The sequence below is a fragment of the Dunckerocampus dactyliophorus genome, chromosome 13, assembly GCF_027744805.1.
Source record: "Dunckerocampus dactyliophorus isolate RoL2022-P2 chromosome 13, RoL_Ddac_1.1, whole genome shotgun sequence".
Lineage (NCBI taxonomy): Eukaryota > Metazoa > Chordata > Actinopteri > Syngnathiformes > Syngnathidae > Dunckerocampus > Dunckerocampus dactyliophorus.
The window spans coordinates 16,381,711-16,394,896 of NC_072831.1; the positions used below are offsets into that span (position 1 = coordinate 16,381,711).

At 39.2% G+C, this 13,186-nt stretch overlaps 1 protein-coding gene across 3 annotated transcripts in view; it reads right to left on the reverse strand.

The window, feature by feature from the left end:
* The window catches only part of LOC129193077 (filamin-A-interacting protein 1-like), a 32,198-nt gene that overhangs the window by 7,167 nt on the left and 11,845 nt on the right, over window positions 1-13,186 (reverse strand). For 2 of the 3 annotated variants that reach the window (XM_054797690.1, XM_054797689.1), the window contains exons 2-4: window positions 9,824-10,112; window positions 9,028-9,201; window positions 8,760-8,938 (exon numbers count right to left, since the gene is read on the reverse strand). In XM_054797690.1, the coding sequence (XP_054653665.1) occupies window positions 8,760-8,938; window positions 9,028-9,201; window positions 9,824-10,105 (635 nt within the window). In that variant the 5' untranslated portion in view covers window positions 10,106-10,112. Of the gene's footprint in view, window positions 1-8,759; window positions 8,939-9,027; window positions 9,202-9,823; window positions 10,113-12,436; window positions 12,521-13,186 lie in introns of those variants that run through there. The other variant, XM_054797691.1, reaches the window with a different exon arrangement.

Sequence of the window (13,186 nt, forward strand, 5' to 3'; positions counted from 1 at the left end):
TGACAGTAAATTATAGGTCTGTTATGTAAATGCAAAAATCCTTACATTATTGATGCAATACATCATTGGCCAGTATTTCAGTACTGAGAATTTCCAGTATAGTATTTCAGAAACAGATGTCGTTTCTAATGAGATGTCAGCCTCTGCACGGACAAAATCCTCAGCAAACTGTAATGCCCGTGGCTGCGGTTAAGAAAACGTAGTCACCGATACAATTCCAATTGCATTAATAATGTAAGATATTTTAGACAAAGTGATTTTGTTTACACAGTATGTGGCGAACAGTGCTCTTATTTTGAAGACTGGAAGTGTGTTGTGTGTGTAGAGAATGTCTGTTGATGGTTAAGACAAGCTGGACTCCCATCCGCAAGAATAAACATGCCTCTTGTCCTTATTTCTCTCAGAACTTGCACAATGTCAGTGGGCACCGTAAAACGCTTGTTTGCATTAACAACCGTTAAAACACAACACGGTGTAAACACACTCATACAGCCTGAGTCACACACACACAGCCGCACTAGCATGCTCTGCTAAACTAACCTAACCCTGTTATCTTCCATTCACACTACATAAGAGAGGCCAAAGTTTTTTCAGGTACCCGTTTCGACATGGGGAGAGGCGGGCTAGTGTTTGGATGAGATTCCACCACGACTGAGCGGTCCGCCGGGGAAATACTTTCGCACACAAACATACCTTCTCCTCACGATGACAACATTTCATTCACATTATGTAAATTTCCGTTTTTATTGGCCAATTCCACAAAAAGCATAGGGCTCTATGAATACATTGAAAGTTGAATTGTGTTTGTGAGAACTAAAAAAACAACGTAGACATTTTATTCTATATGTCCTGAGGAATTTGCTCCAAGGCACTGCAGGCCCTGTGTCAAAACGCTGAGGATGAAAGATGGAAGAATTTATTTAGGATAGCCCCTTGAGATGCAGTATTTTGTTTTCGAGGGGGTACCAACACAGATACAGACAGTACAAATGACAATGTATGCTACAAAACAAAATCTAGCTGCCACACCAGTACAGTGTCTCTGTATGTCTACACATTTTAGCACATTTTGAGTCAACATCCATCCATTTTCTGTACCACTTGTCTTCATTAGAGTCACAAGAGGCAGAGTAAACACTGGACTGGTCGCCAGCCAATTGCAGGGCACATATAGACAAACAAGCATTCACACTCACATTCACACCTATGGACAGTGTGAGTGTCCAATTAACCTAACGTGAATATTTTTGGAATATGGGAGGGAGCCGGAGAAAACCCACGCACGCTCGGGGAGAACATGCAAAGTCCACACAGAGATGTTCCAACGGAGATACGAACCCAGATCTCCACTAGGCCACTGTGTGGCCCTTGAGTCAACATCAACCCTGAAAATGTACTGTTTTTCTAATTCCTAAGAGCAAGCATCTTTCTATGTACAGCGTGACTATTTCAGCAATACTTCAAACAACCTCTCACCTACAGGAAATTGGCTGTGACATCAGCTTAGTGCCACTATTTGGCCACAACACAAATGGTGAAAAGAAACTCGCGAAAACTCGCCAATTAACTATCCTGATTTGACACTCCCCAGCAGCAAAGGGCATTACTGCAATATTGCCAACAACCCTTCATGTTCTTCTCCCACTTTGTTTACAGCATAGAAGCTGTATTTGTCCACATATTGTCACATGGCGGGTCAGAATCAATCTTATCGATCAACCCTCCCCTTATTAGAGTCCTCTAGACATAAAATATCACTCCATACTCATACCCAATATAGTAGACTAAAAAAGAGTAAATAAGGCATTTAAGACATAAATAAGACTCGTGCGTGTGTGTGTTACTTTAAATGTGTTGCCTACGGAACCTGAAAGAGAGGCGGACAGGAAGTGACTTTGGGAGTTCAGAGTTGAGTTTCAGCTTTGCGTGGGTAACGGCCAAAAAAGTAGCTTGTGTTTATGTTAGGGATTTTTAATAGGCGTTATTGTGGTTGTTGTGTGATAATTAAAACCTCCAATAAAACCCTGTTGTTCCTGTGATCAAGTCTGGGGATTCTGTGTCTCACCGAACATTACAGTAACATTAGTGACACCTAGTGGCTAGTGTAAAATACCACATTTCATCAACAACTTTGAATGTGTCTTCTTAATGCCTTATTTTTGTATTTTAGTTCAATTAGGCATTAGTATGCTTGAAAATGCTTAATTTAGGCAGAAAATACTTACCAAAAGGAAAACTGATGGAAATTTCGGCTCTTTTTAGAGAGCCGATTCTTTTGGCTCGGCTCACTAAAAATAGCTGGCTGTTTTGGCTCCCAAGTGGCTTCTCAGATGTTTTTGTTGCGTTAAATTAATTTATTACCGAATTATGTGTATTGAGTAAAAAGAATTACTAATGTAAAAAATACATGATATCAAGTGTTTATTATTTAAATGGATTTATTTAAACCTCAATGAGCAGCAACATAAATACATTATAATATAATGTTATATTATAAAATATAAAAACAAAGACCCATCTCAATGGACAAATTAGGTCAAAATAGTGTCCCCCCGCTCAATGTGGACACAGAGACGCTGCCACACATCTTGACCTATGACATTTGCCTTTAACAGAAAAAAAGACGAGGAAAAAAATAATCGGCTTCCAATTGGCTCCCAACGACGCGAAGCGGCTCCTGTCGTTCATTTCAAAGAGCCGGCTCGTAGAGCCGATTGGTTCGCGACCGACACATCACTAGTATTGACACTTTGCCACACCACACACTCGCCGGCAGCGTGTCAGAGCCGCGCTCTCAATGCCTCAGGCCACTACCAAATGGTAACTCCAAATATTAGAGCTGCCGCTACTGCTGCTGCAGTTTTTGTTTTGAAGTTTGGAAAAGTTAATGTTAGGTGTAGGCATTCGTTTCTGTTGTGAAATCAATGCGCCCAGGAAGGAAGTTCCTGTAATGCTTAAAAGGACCAAAATACGACAAAATGCTGTAACTATTACATGTTATCATGAATGCAGCTGTTAATACATGATCACAGCATGTATATAAAACCATAAAACCTTGTTGGAGGTTTTTGGAGGTGTTAATAGCGGTCTTCGTAGGTGGTATAGGTGTGTCCCATTATGTGCAGTAATGATCTGTGTCTTTTGATCTGTTTTCATATCTTTAGAACGAACAGAAAAGAGAAAGACGTGTGTTCATGTCTCACATAAGGATTGTGGACGATGCGCAAAATAAAAAAAGTACAGTTTTCCTTTAAATATGCATATTTTTTGAGTAATGCTAGACTGTATTCAACCACGAAACAGCATGACTTATTATTTAATATATTTTTGAAAACTGTGATCAAACTTCGAACCGTGATGTGGTAAGGGACGACTGTAAATCAATCCCGATTTTAAAAAAGAGTGGTCCAGGGACCTTTAGCATTCCACAGCTTGTTTTTTTGTTGGCCTGCACCTTATTCCAAAAATAGAACAACAACAAGAACAAGAAAATTAAAAAAAACTACAACATTTTTTTAAAAAAGCATAATGAAATGACAAAGTTAAAATGTAATCGAGTAATAATATGCATCATTGCCTATAACATGACATCCAGGGGGCTTTTTATTTAAATATATTATGTTTTACCACATCTACATGGCTTTGATTTAGCCTGTTTACAAAATAAATTTTAAAAAAATCGAAATCCTTAGATTTTTCAGTATCCAGCCCTCGGTGGAAAAGGTTCTGACCTATGGTTTGGACTACCTACTAGCTAAAGCAATTCTTTTTTTGAGCCACAACACTAAACTAGCCACAGAAGTACTGCATCCATCTATTTTCAATGCCGCTTATCCTGTACATACTGCATGTCATTAAAACACAAGAAAATCGCTATTGTACTGTATGTTTACATTTCTTCTATTAATTACCAGTTACAGCTTAAATGTTATAATTTTTTGTGTGACTCATATTGAAGAATGGAATTTGTTCCTCTGTTCAGCATCAAGCATCATCTCACTTATATATGTGAGGTTCTTGACATACTCATTGATCTGGTATCTGAGAGGCGATCATTGCTGATGGCTGCCAGTCTGAAAGACCTTATTTGGTGTCCATTTTCTACATTCCAAAGAATATATGGCACGATATCATTTACTTTTTTCACTTAGCTCTCACCCAGAGGGCTGGAGGACATCATGCTAATGGAAAATGAGATTTTTCCATTTCAGCTAAGGCGAGAGAATGACATTGCAGAGCAGTACCAGACGTGCAGACTTTGCAGAAATGCATTTCATTATAGGTGTTGGCATATTGTCTATTTTTGCAAAAGGATGTATTTATTCATGAGTAAAGCTTGGGATAGCTGTCTTGCCATTTTTATTTTTTTAAATAATTTTCCACTAAGCAGCATTACAGCACAGAATCCGGTCTCTGTGGTGAAAGGTGTTATGGTCGCCATCACATTCATGACTTGAACGGTGTACATAACTAGAGCAGGGAAGCTGTTGAAAACTACCTACTCATCTCTTTCATGGAAGTGAACCAAGTGGTTGTTTACTTAGGACATGTGCCAAATTTACAACATACCTGTCCTTTCCCAGACAACTGCCATAATGTTATTCTTACATAGCCATAAGCATTTTAGCAATTCATTCATACCAGGGGTGTCCAAACATTTTACACGGAGGGCCGCGTATGTAAAAGTGAAAGGACGTGGGGGCCACCGTGATACTTTTTTGTGTTTGCTCTTGCTGACACAGCACAAGATGAGTCAGACTGGTCCACCAGTATTATAGACCACTAAAGTGCTACAGTAGGTGGTCAAGGGTTGTCATGGCAATGTCACATTACAGTCTCTCTGTATTGCAAGTCAGGACACAGTTACAGACCCTAGCTCTTATTTATACAATGGGCCAGTCTATTTAAAAACATGTCATTTCATTTTATTGGTATCAAAAATGGAAATGGACATTTGGAGATGCTCGTTGATTTGTTTGTTTGTATTACTTTGTGCCATTGGAAATAACGGAAATTGAAATCAAACTTGACAGACTTTGCAGACAATTTTTAAGCAACATTTTGACATTCTAAACTGTCATTCAAGTTAAGAAGTAAAAATAATAAACCAAATGATGCATCTGGACTATTCCACGGTGTGCCTTTTTTTCCCCATTGCTTTGCGTTGAACCTTTTTTTGGCTGAATTAAAGAACGCTATTGTTGCAACTCTCGGCCTTAAGTCTCTGCATCTGGGGTCCACCAAAGAACCAAACGTAACAATCCAAGCTGACTTTTAAGTCCTTTTTTGTCAAGTCTTCCAAACGGTGACTTGAGTCGACTTGAGTCAAAGTTGCTCTGACTGAAGCACAGATCTCTAGTCACAGTCACTTAGCCAAGCTTGACTTTAAAGTCATGATTACTTTCTCTGAACTGCCTTCGACACTCATTCATGCAGACATGCATTTAGCTAGCTGCAGGGGAGACGAGTAAGGTTAAAAGAGCGACACAATATTCACTTCTTACTCAGTTTATTTAGCACTCGTATTTTTCTTTGTCTCTTGCAAAAGAAGTCAATCACAGGACACATATAGACCAACAACCATTCATGCCAATGGACAACAGGAACCCCTGGAGGAAGCCGGAGTACCCACAGAAAACCCACAGGGAGATCATGCAAAGTCCAAAAATGAGTAAGGCCCACATAATAACCACGAGACCAACATGCGACCAATGTGAAACTCATTTAGGAATTTTACTTGTAATGCTTAACCCTTGACCTGTTTCTGTAAGAGCAATGATTTATTACTGATGTCATGGCATCACTTGAAGATCATAGTACTTACAGTATATCTACCATCCAGTCAAACTGAAGTCATATTCCTCATAGCAGGCCTGTCCAAAGTACAGCACGCAGCTCTTCTTTTATTATCCCTCAGCATATTCTAAAATATTTGTTAATTCATTAATAATAAGCAATACAGGTGCTCCTCATTTTGCGACGTTCCGTGTTATGTTTTATGGTTGTGAACGCACTAACATAAATTATGAATACAGCGCGTCCTCGAGTTCTGTGCCGAAAATACATTTCACTGAAATATGTCCAGATGTTGAAATACAAAGTATGTAAAATACTGTATATGAAAGTGTTACCAATACCACACTGAAGGGGAGGATAACTTATTTTCACTCTATCATGTCGGACATACCATGGCTGACTCCATGCAGTGTGATGTAATCCCATGTCATGTCTCAATAATGGAGCATTACTGGCACCTAGTGGCCAGAATAGTAGCTATACCTTTGTCTTTCAAAATGTTTTGGCTAATAATACACCACAGTCAACCAGTGAAACAGTGACCATTAATTAATTTTAGAAAAAACACGATCGAGCAAGAGAGCGATAATCAAACTACAATATTGCGAGGGACCACTGAACTTAGTAAAGCAGTCAGTGCACATGAACAATTCATCTGATCCCTGTGAGGCCCTCCACATCCACTCTACTCACCTGAAACCCCCACAGCTATGTACCTCTCACTGTCAAAGTCAAGTGTTTGATTTTAGTGAGATGAACTACTCCTCCATGCTTGGTTGGCTTGCTGAAGACAACAACACATTCTCCAACATCGCTTCATTAACTTCCTCCATGGCTTATTTCCAGTCTTCCACTTTTATGTTTTATCAAGTTGTCGTTTGGATTTGTGCTTTTACTTTCTCCGCCTTCACTTTCTATCTCCTCTCATTTTCTCTCTACTGCTGTCACCACCTCACACGTCTTTCACAACACTCTGCAAGAGTGCCAACGTGGAACCTTTTCAGTTCACAACAGACAACAGTTGACATTTACTGTACATAAACTAATATTAAAAGCATGAATTTCTACAAACATGAGTCAAAAAAGCCCTTAATAGCAGTCTACCCTTGACAGTCAATGTCCCATTTCGAGTCCCCAAAACCACTTAACGAATCTCAGTCATCGCTGATTAATATAAGTGTCATTGATCCACATCTTCCGTTTTTTTAAATCTACAAACGTACTGTGCATTATTGATTATTTTATGAATCCAAGCACAAAGGTTGAGGTCAAAATCCAATTATATCTTAAACGCCCCTAAATACATAATCCGTCAGCAATTTTTATATACACCTGTCAACAAACCTGGTGGATACGTAGTAGGTCAACAATCGGTCAGCTGATCATTGGTGGCGATTGACCTTTTTCAGGGGAGTACCCAAGGTCAAAGTTCACTGGTAACCAGGTCAAAGATCACTTTGCAACAATTCACTCAAGACAGCCCTGGTTGAGCACTTTACAGATGTGTAACTACTTAGTCAATATCGCCGCACGACTTGATGGACCAAAAATATTGTACGTATTTTGCTTGTCATCTTAAAATTCCAAATTAGTACAAAAACATGTTGTCAGCACTTCAAAGCCAAAGTTAAAGGTTTGCGATTTGCTGCAATTGTCTCTAATTGCAACATATAGTATGTGAACAATTGGCCAGTTAATTAGTTTTTGTTGGCAAAAGGCCGTAACATTAATTGGGAGCCACAATGGTAAAAAATGTGACAAAAATGTGACATTATTACATGTAGGTTTGCATTGCTGTAGAACTGGATTGTTTCATACTGAAAGTCATTTCTAATATATTGGTTATTTAGCCACGTGACAAAGATAAAATGTTAGAAACCCTTTTAAATGTGATGCACTTCAGTTGTATACCACAAACAACTACAACAAAAGATTAAAAATAAACGAAAATAAAATTATAATTAAAAATACAATACAAACATAACCCATTAAGAAGACAAATTCAAATTATGAATCTCGTATTCTACATTGGTCGCTAAGTGTCATTAATTGTTTCATGAGGCTGAAAAACAGACTGCAGGTTTAAATTATGGCAGGCACAATAATAACATAATAATAATAATAACACAAGCTACTGCTGCGGCCATAACCCACAACAAGCTAAAACTCAACTTTGTACCCCCGACGTCACTTCCTGTCCGACAGCCATTCTGCTCCCCTACTAGCACCAGAACACATTTACTGCGACACACACAAGCGCAAGTTTTATTTATGTCTTAAATGGCTTATTTTCTCTGATTATATTTACTATATTGGATCATTCTAATGAAAAGTTAAAAAATGTGTTTAGAAGATTGTAAACAGGTTTTCTATGCCTTTACTATGAATATAGAAGGAATCCTACTTTGTGGAAATTCACTTATCTCAGTGGGGTCTGGAACCAATTCGCAGCGATAAACGAGGGATTACTGTATTACTATTGGAAGCAGGGCCGCCCCTGGCCAAATTGGGGCCCTTAGCAGAATTTTGTTTGGAGCCCCCTCCCACCCGCCCACATTACAAAATGACTGTAACACAAACATGGGCACTGCCAGGGATTTTGGGCACAATAACAAAAATCCATTGGGCTCTCTCGGACACCATATCTCTCGAACCTAACTGCCACACTGAAAGCTATTTTTATACTATTTACATACATAGTTAGGTGCATGTCTTGGCGTCATACGAACACCTGGGAAACAAATTAAATAATTTATTTTTAGTCCAAAATAACAAATGAACAGAATAAAAATCTATGCAGTGATGCGCATTCTTTGCCAAGAATGCACTCCCTTGCACAAAATGTGGCCCCCCATGGATCGTGGGGCCCAAAGCACAGCACGTGCTCTGCATGCAGTGAGGGGTGGCCCTGATTAGATGTACAAACATGTAAAATGATGTCCTGTGTGTCTTTCTCCCCTCACCTTTCTCTCTCCTGCTCGAGCAGGTTGGTGAAGTCGTCACTCTTGTTCATGTAATCGATGTGTTTGCGTTTCTCGCTGTCCAGCTCGTTCACAGTGCAACGGTGGCTCTTTTCAGCAAGTAGCAACTGACCCAGCATCCGTCTGTAGGTCTCCCTGTGCTTCTCCTGCAGGCGCTCCAGCTGCAAAGGGCGCAAATAACAATAAACAAGCTGCAACCATTTTGATGTTATGTGATAATCAGGTTTTTAGAAAGACTGTTGTGACTGACCTCAATCATTGGGTCTTGGTACGCAGTGTGGTTGTGCGGTGGGGTGCCAGTGATGAGGTCATCCCTCTGCAGGGCCTGGAGGGCCGAACTGCCTTTTGCAGAGCTGCATGCTGATGAAAGGGTATCTTGAGGGGTTTGTTTGGACTTTAGCATGCTGATAACATCTTCTCTTGCCTGCAGTCACACAGATATATACTGAGATTAGAATAGCATAACATGGCTTGCGCTGCACATGCACGTTTGAAGAACATGTAGCTGCAGGAACTGATAATATGGCGGTCAAATACGCTTTATTTGTCCTAATTTATCATTCAGTTTTGGGGTGTTTATGTAGAACTATTATTTTTGTTTGTTTTTCTTGATGATAAATTTCTTTGCTTTGCAGAACTAGTGTGAAAAAAATATTCATTTTTACAGTTTGCTGTAATAAAATCCTTTAAAACAATAGTTTATGTGTATATTTTAATATTATGGAAATACATTATTTTGTAAGTTTGGTTCCTACTGGATGAAATACATTTGTAAATCGGGTCTTGAGCTGGACAAGTTTTGGAATCCTTTTTTTTGATAGGTTGAAATATCGTCTGCAACCACAAGGTAGCGCTGTAGTGCAACAAGCCAGTCCAACTCAATTGTTGACTAGAGTGTGGCCAATCACACTGACTGTGGATCTCGAGTTTTGGCATGACCTGTGTGCTTCTGTGCAGATAAGATAAAGCTAACAGTTACAGGGATTTAATAACTGAAATATAAGTGTGTATAAATGTGTCGACGGATTATCATCGCATGGTCTCACCTGAACTTCTCCTTCCATGATCACCAGCAGTTTGAGCATATCTTCTCTGGACAAGTTCATTGCGGCACCTCCTTTTTCTCCAAGCTCTGTAGAGTCCAACAATGGCTGCTTTTTGTCAAATATCACCTCCACTTTATCTTCACCCTCCCGCTGCTGAACTTTGGCCTTCATGCCCTTCACAGCTAGACACACATCCTGTTCTTGGCCCATGTCGGGGTCACCCTGTGGGACCCCAAGCTCCCCACTTGTCGGGGGTGACACCACACTGCTTTTGGATCTCATCTTCAACCTGTGCACAAGGACCGAAAAGAGCATATTATCAGGCGTGACAAACAGTGAGTATTTTAGCGTACATCACCTTGTGTTTTTTTAAGCAATTATTTTTTTATTCTTTTCTTAATTTCTATCAAATTCAGCAACTATCCCTAAATACATATCTTTATCTGTTTGTTCATCTAGGTCAGGGGTCACCAACATTTTTCCTTGTGAGAGCTACTTTTACAAAATGAAAATGGCCAAGAGCTACTCATTTTTGTAACATTTATTTTCAGAGCTTATTTTAAAGCCAAACAAAGCAAATATGCTTGTTTTACCAGAACATGAACAAAATGCTGGTGTCCACAACTCACATTTTGTATTTCAGAATGCATTTCTTTCTACTGTTCTTTCATTATTAACTGAAAACCTGAATGAAAAGCAGGCTTGCAGGCACCTCATGTGGTCGTGGGGGGATACCTGGTGCCCGCGGGCACCACGTTGGTGACCCCTGATCTAGGTGTTAGTGAGCAGACTACTTCCTGGTTCATGGAGTAATAGATCGTTAAGAATGATCTTGATTGTGTCAAATGGATTATTGATTAATGATGTCTTGAAGAAAATTTAAAAAACAAGAGTTCACTTCTTAGCTTAGTTGATTCAATATCAACTAATTTGTTGTTTGAAGAAAAACAACCCGAGGTCCGCTACGGGTGCTCTGTTGCTGCTTTTGATGTTTCATTGTTAAAGCTATGACCATAAAATAAAAAAAAAATAGTCTTGAAATCTACAGTGTGAAGACAAACAATTTCTTCGAATTTTCTTCCATGTATTTTAAGAAATAAAAACAATCAACTGATTGCAATCGACTGCATTCTTGGCAAGAGTGAAATACCATTGTGAGTAAAAACGGCCAAAGTTGAAGATATATTCCTTTATATTCCATATAATTCCATAAATATCTGCCGGATCCTCACCAAACTCTTATGTCTTTCTTTGACACCCCTCCACAAAAATACATGCTCATTGGCAGTTGTGTAATCCTGCCAACATACAAGGCAACAAATCACCAAACATCTAACAATGACCAATGGATATTTATTCAGGTGTTGTGAATGTGTTTGTCTATACTTGTGTCTGATACTCAAAAAAACATAACTGTGGGGGATAAGAAAAATTTAAAATAAAGCAGAGATTTCTGCAGATGTCAGGCCTCGTTTAGCCATGTCTAAAATCATTTCGGAGTAGGGCTCCAAAGACATTTTAGCCTCCAGAGCCGCAAGCACACAGACATGGTAGTAATCATTGTGCTCTTGCTTTGAAATTGACAAAAAAACTGTTTGTTTTTGGTCTGTTTTTTTCTTGCTGTTCAATGGTCATTTTATTTTTTTTCTTAAAAATGTAGTAAGCTGTTTTTTTAGATGTAGTAATTACTTTTTGACAAAGAAAATGAAGAATGCTTTGTATTTCAGTTTTCTTTTCTGTATTTCAAAATGAAGTTCAAATAACAAATCATTTTTGTTTTGTTTTCCCAAAGAAAATTCCATGACCAAATCCCACACTGACCTTTATTCTCCCTCAAATCCTCACAAGCATTCAATGTTTGCCGAGTTTTGATGGACTGTTGTTGCACAAAATGAAACTCCATCAAAATCAAAACATTTTTCTGTCCACATGCTGAACATTTTTCTAATCTTTTTCTGCATCAGTCTTGCTGGATGACAGTTCATGTATGACGCATGCTTCCATTGTGACCATAATTACTTTAACACAGGCCTGCAAGAAGATTGCATGGCTCGCTGTACAGTGCGTTCATTGTTCAACTACACACTGCGATTGGCGTGTGTTTGTCTCTCGTTACACTGCTTGTGTCTACTTGTGTGTGTTTGTGTGTTTCTAGGCTCTTTAACAATGACCTCGAGAGCAATGTTTTTGTTCTATTTAAAACATCATTTGCATGAACATCATCAGCCACAACAGACAGCCTGAACAAGTGTTCCAAAATGTTAAACAAATGCAAATGCATGCAGCAGCAATTACACAACGTGCCAATTGGGGATACAGGGCAGTCAATAGAAGACTTAAAGTCTTTGAGTACTGAGGAGATCAAACTTGATACTAAATGCATTATAGAGAGCTTGTCTGTTAAAGATTCTGGCTCAGGAGACAGGGGAATCTTGACTCGACCAAATCTAATGGTGCTTGAAACTGACCTCTCTGAAGCCAGCCTATTTCCATGAAAAAGAACCTTTCATGAGCGGGACACATACAAGATAGAGAGGACTGCATCTCTCAGTTCAAAGAGGAAAGATAACGAATCGCAAACAAAATAACACATGAAGTGCATGCTTATCTTACCTCTCGGAGTTCACTGGGTACACAGAGCGTTATTGTTAGTGGGAGATTAATTGCACTACCTGCTATCATGTGCATAACTGTAACTATCATTGGGTCACGTACCGCCCAGCAGTGCACACAAGTGCCGCCGGCGCTTGTCCAGGCAACACGTTTGAATGAGGCATGAGAAATGTCCAGAGGGCATTAAAGCTGGCACGACTGGGGCACGAGAGATGAAACATGTGCAACACTGTGAATGACACTCGAGGGCTTTTTGTGGCAACAAAAACAAATGACACTGTGTTAGGTGGTTTATTTTTATATACAAGGCCGATGCCTTGTAAATCCACAAATACTACTGCTACTGTACTGTATTGTATCTGTTGCTCCTATTTTGCAGGGTCACTTTGGTTCAACTGAGCAAAACTGCAGGGTATGAAATATTTTTCTTCTGAGAGACAAATATCTGACTATTAACTGTCTGATGTTTCACTTTCCATTCACTGGAGGTTATTTAACACTAATAGTTAGTCAATTATTGCGGTTGTATTTGCAGTGGTATGGTTCTGCAACGTATCACACAGAGGGAAGTCTTTTGTGTCTGTATTTTGTTCCCTTATTTTACCCCGTAAAGAGGAGTAAAACCTCTCATACCATGCAGTGCAATCCTACACCACTGCACAACACAACCGCAATAAAGCATATTGATAGTTACATACTTCTCTCTCTTTACAGTATTGCTATTATTAGTTTGTTTTGGATAATCAAAAT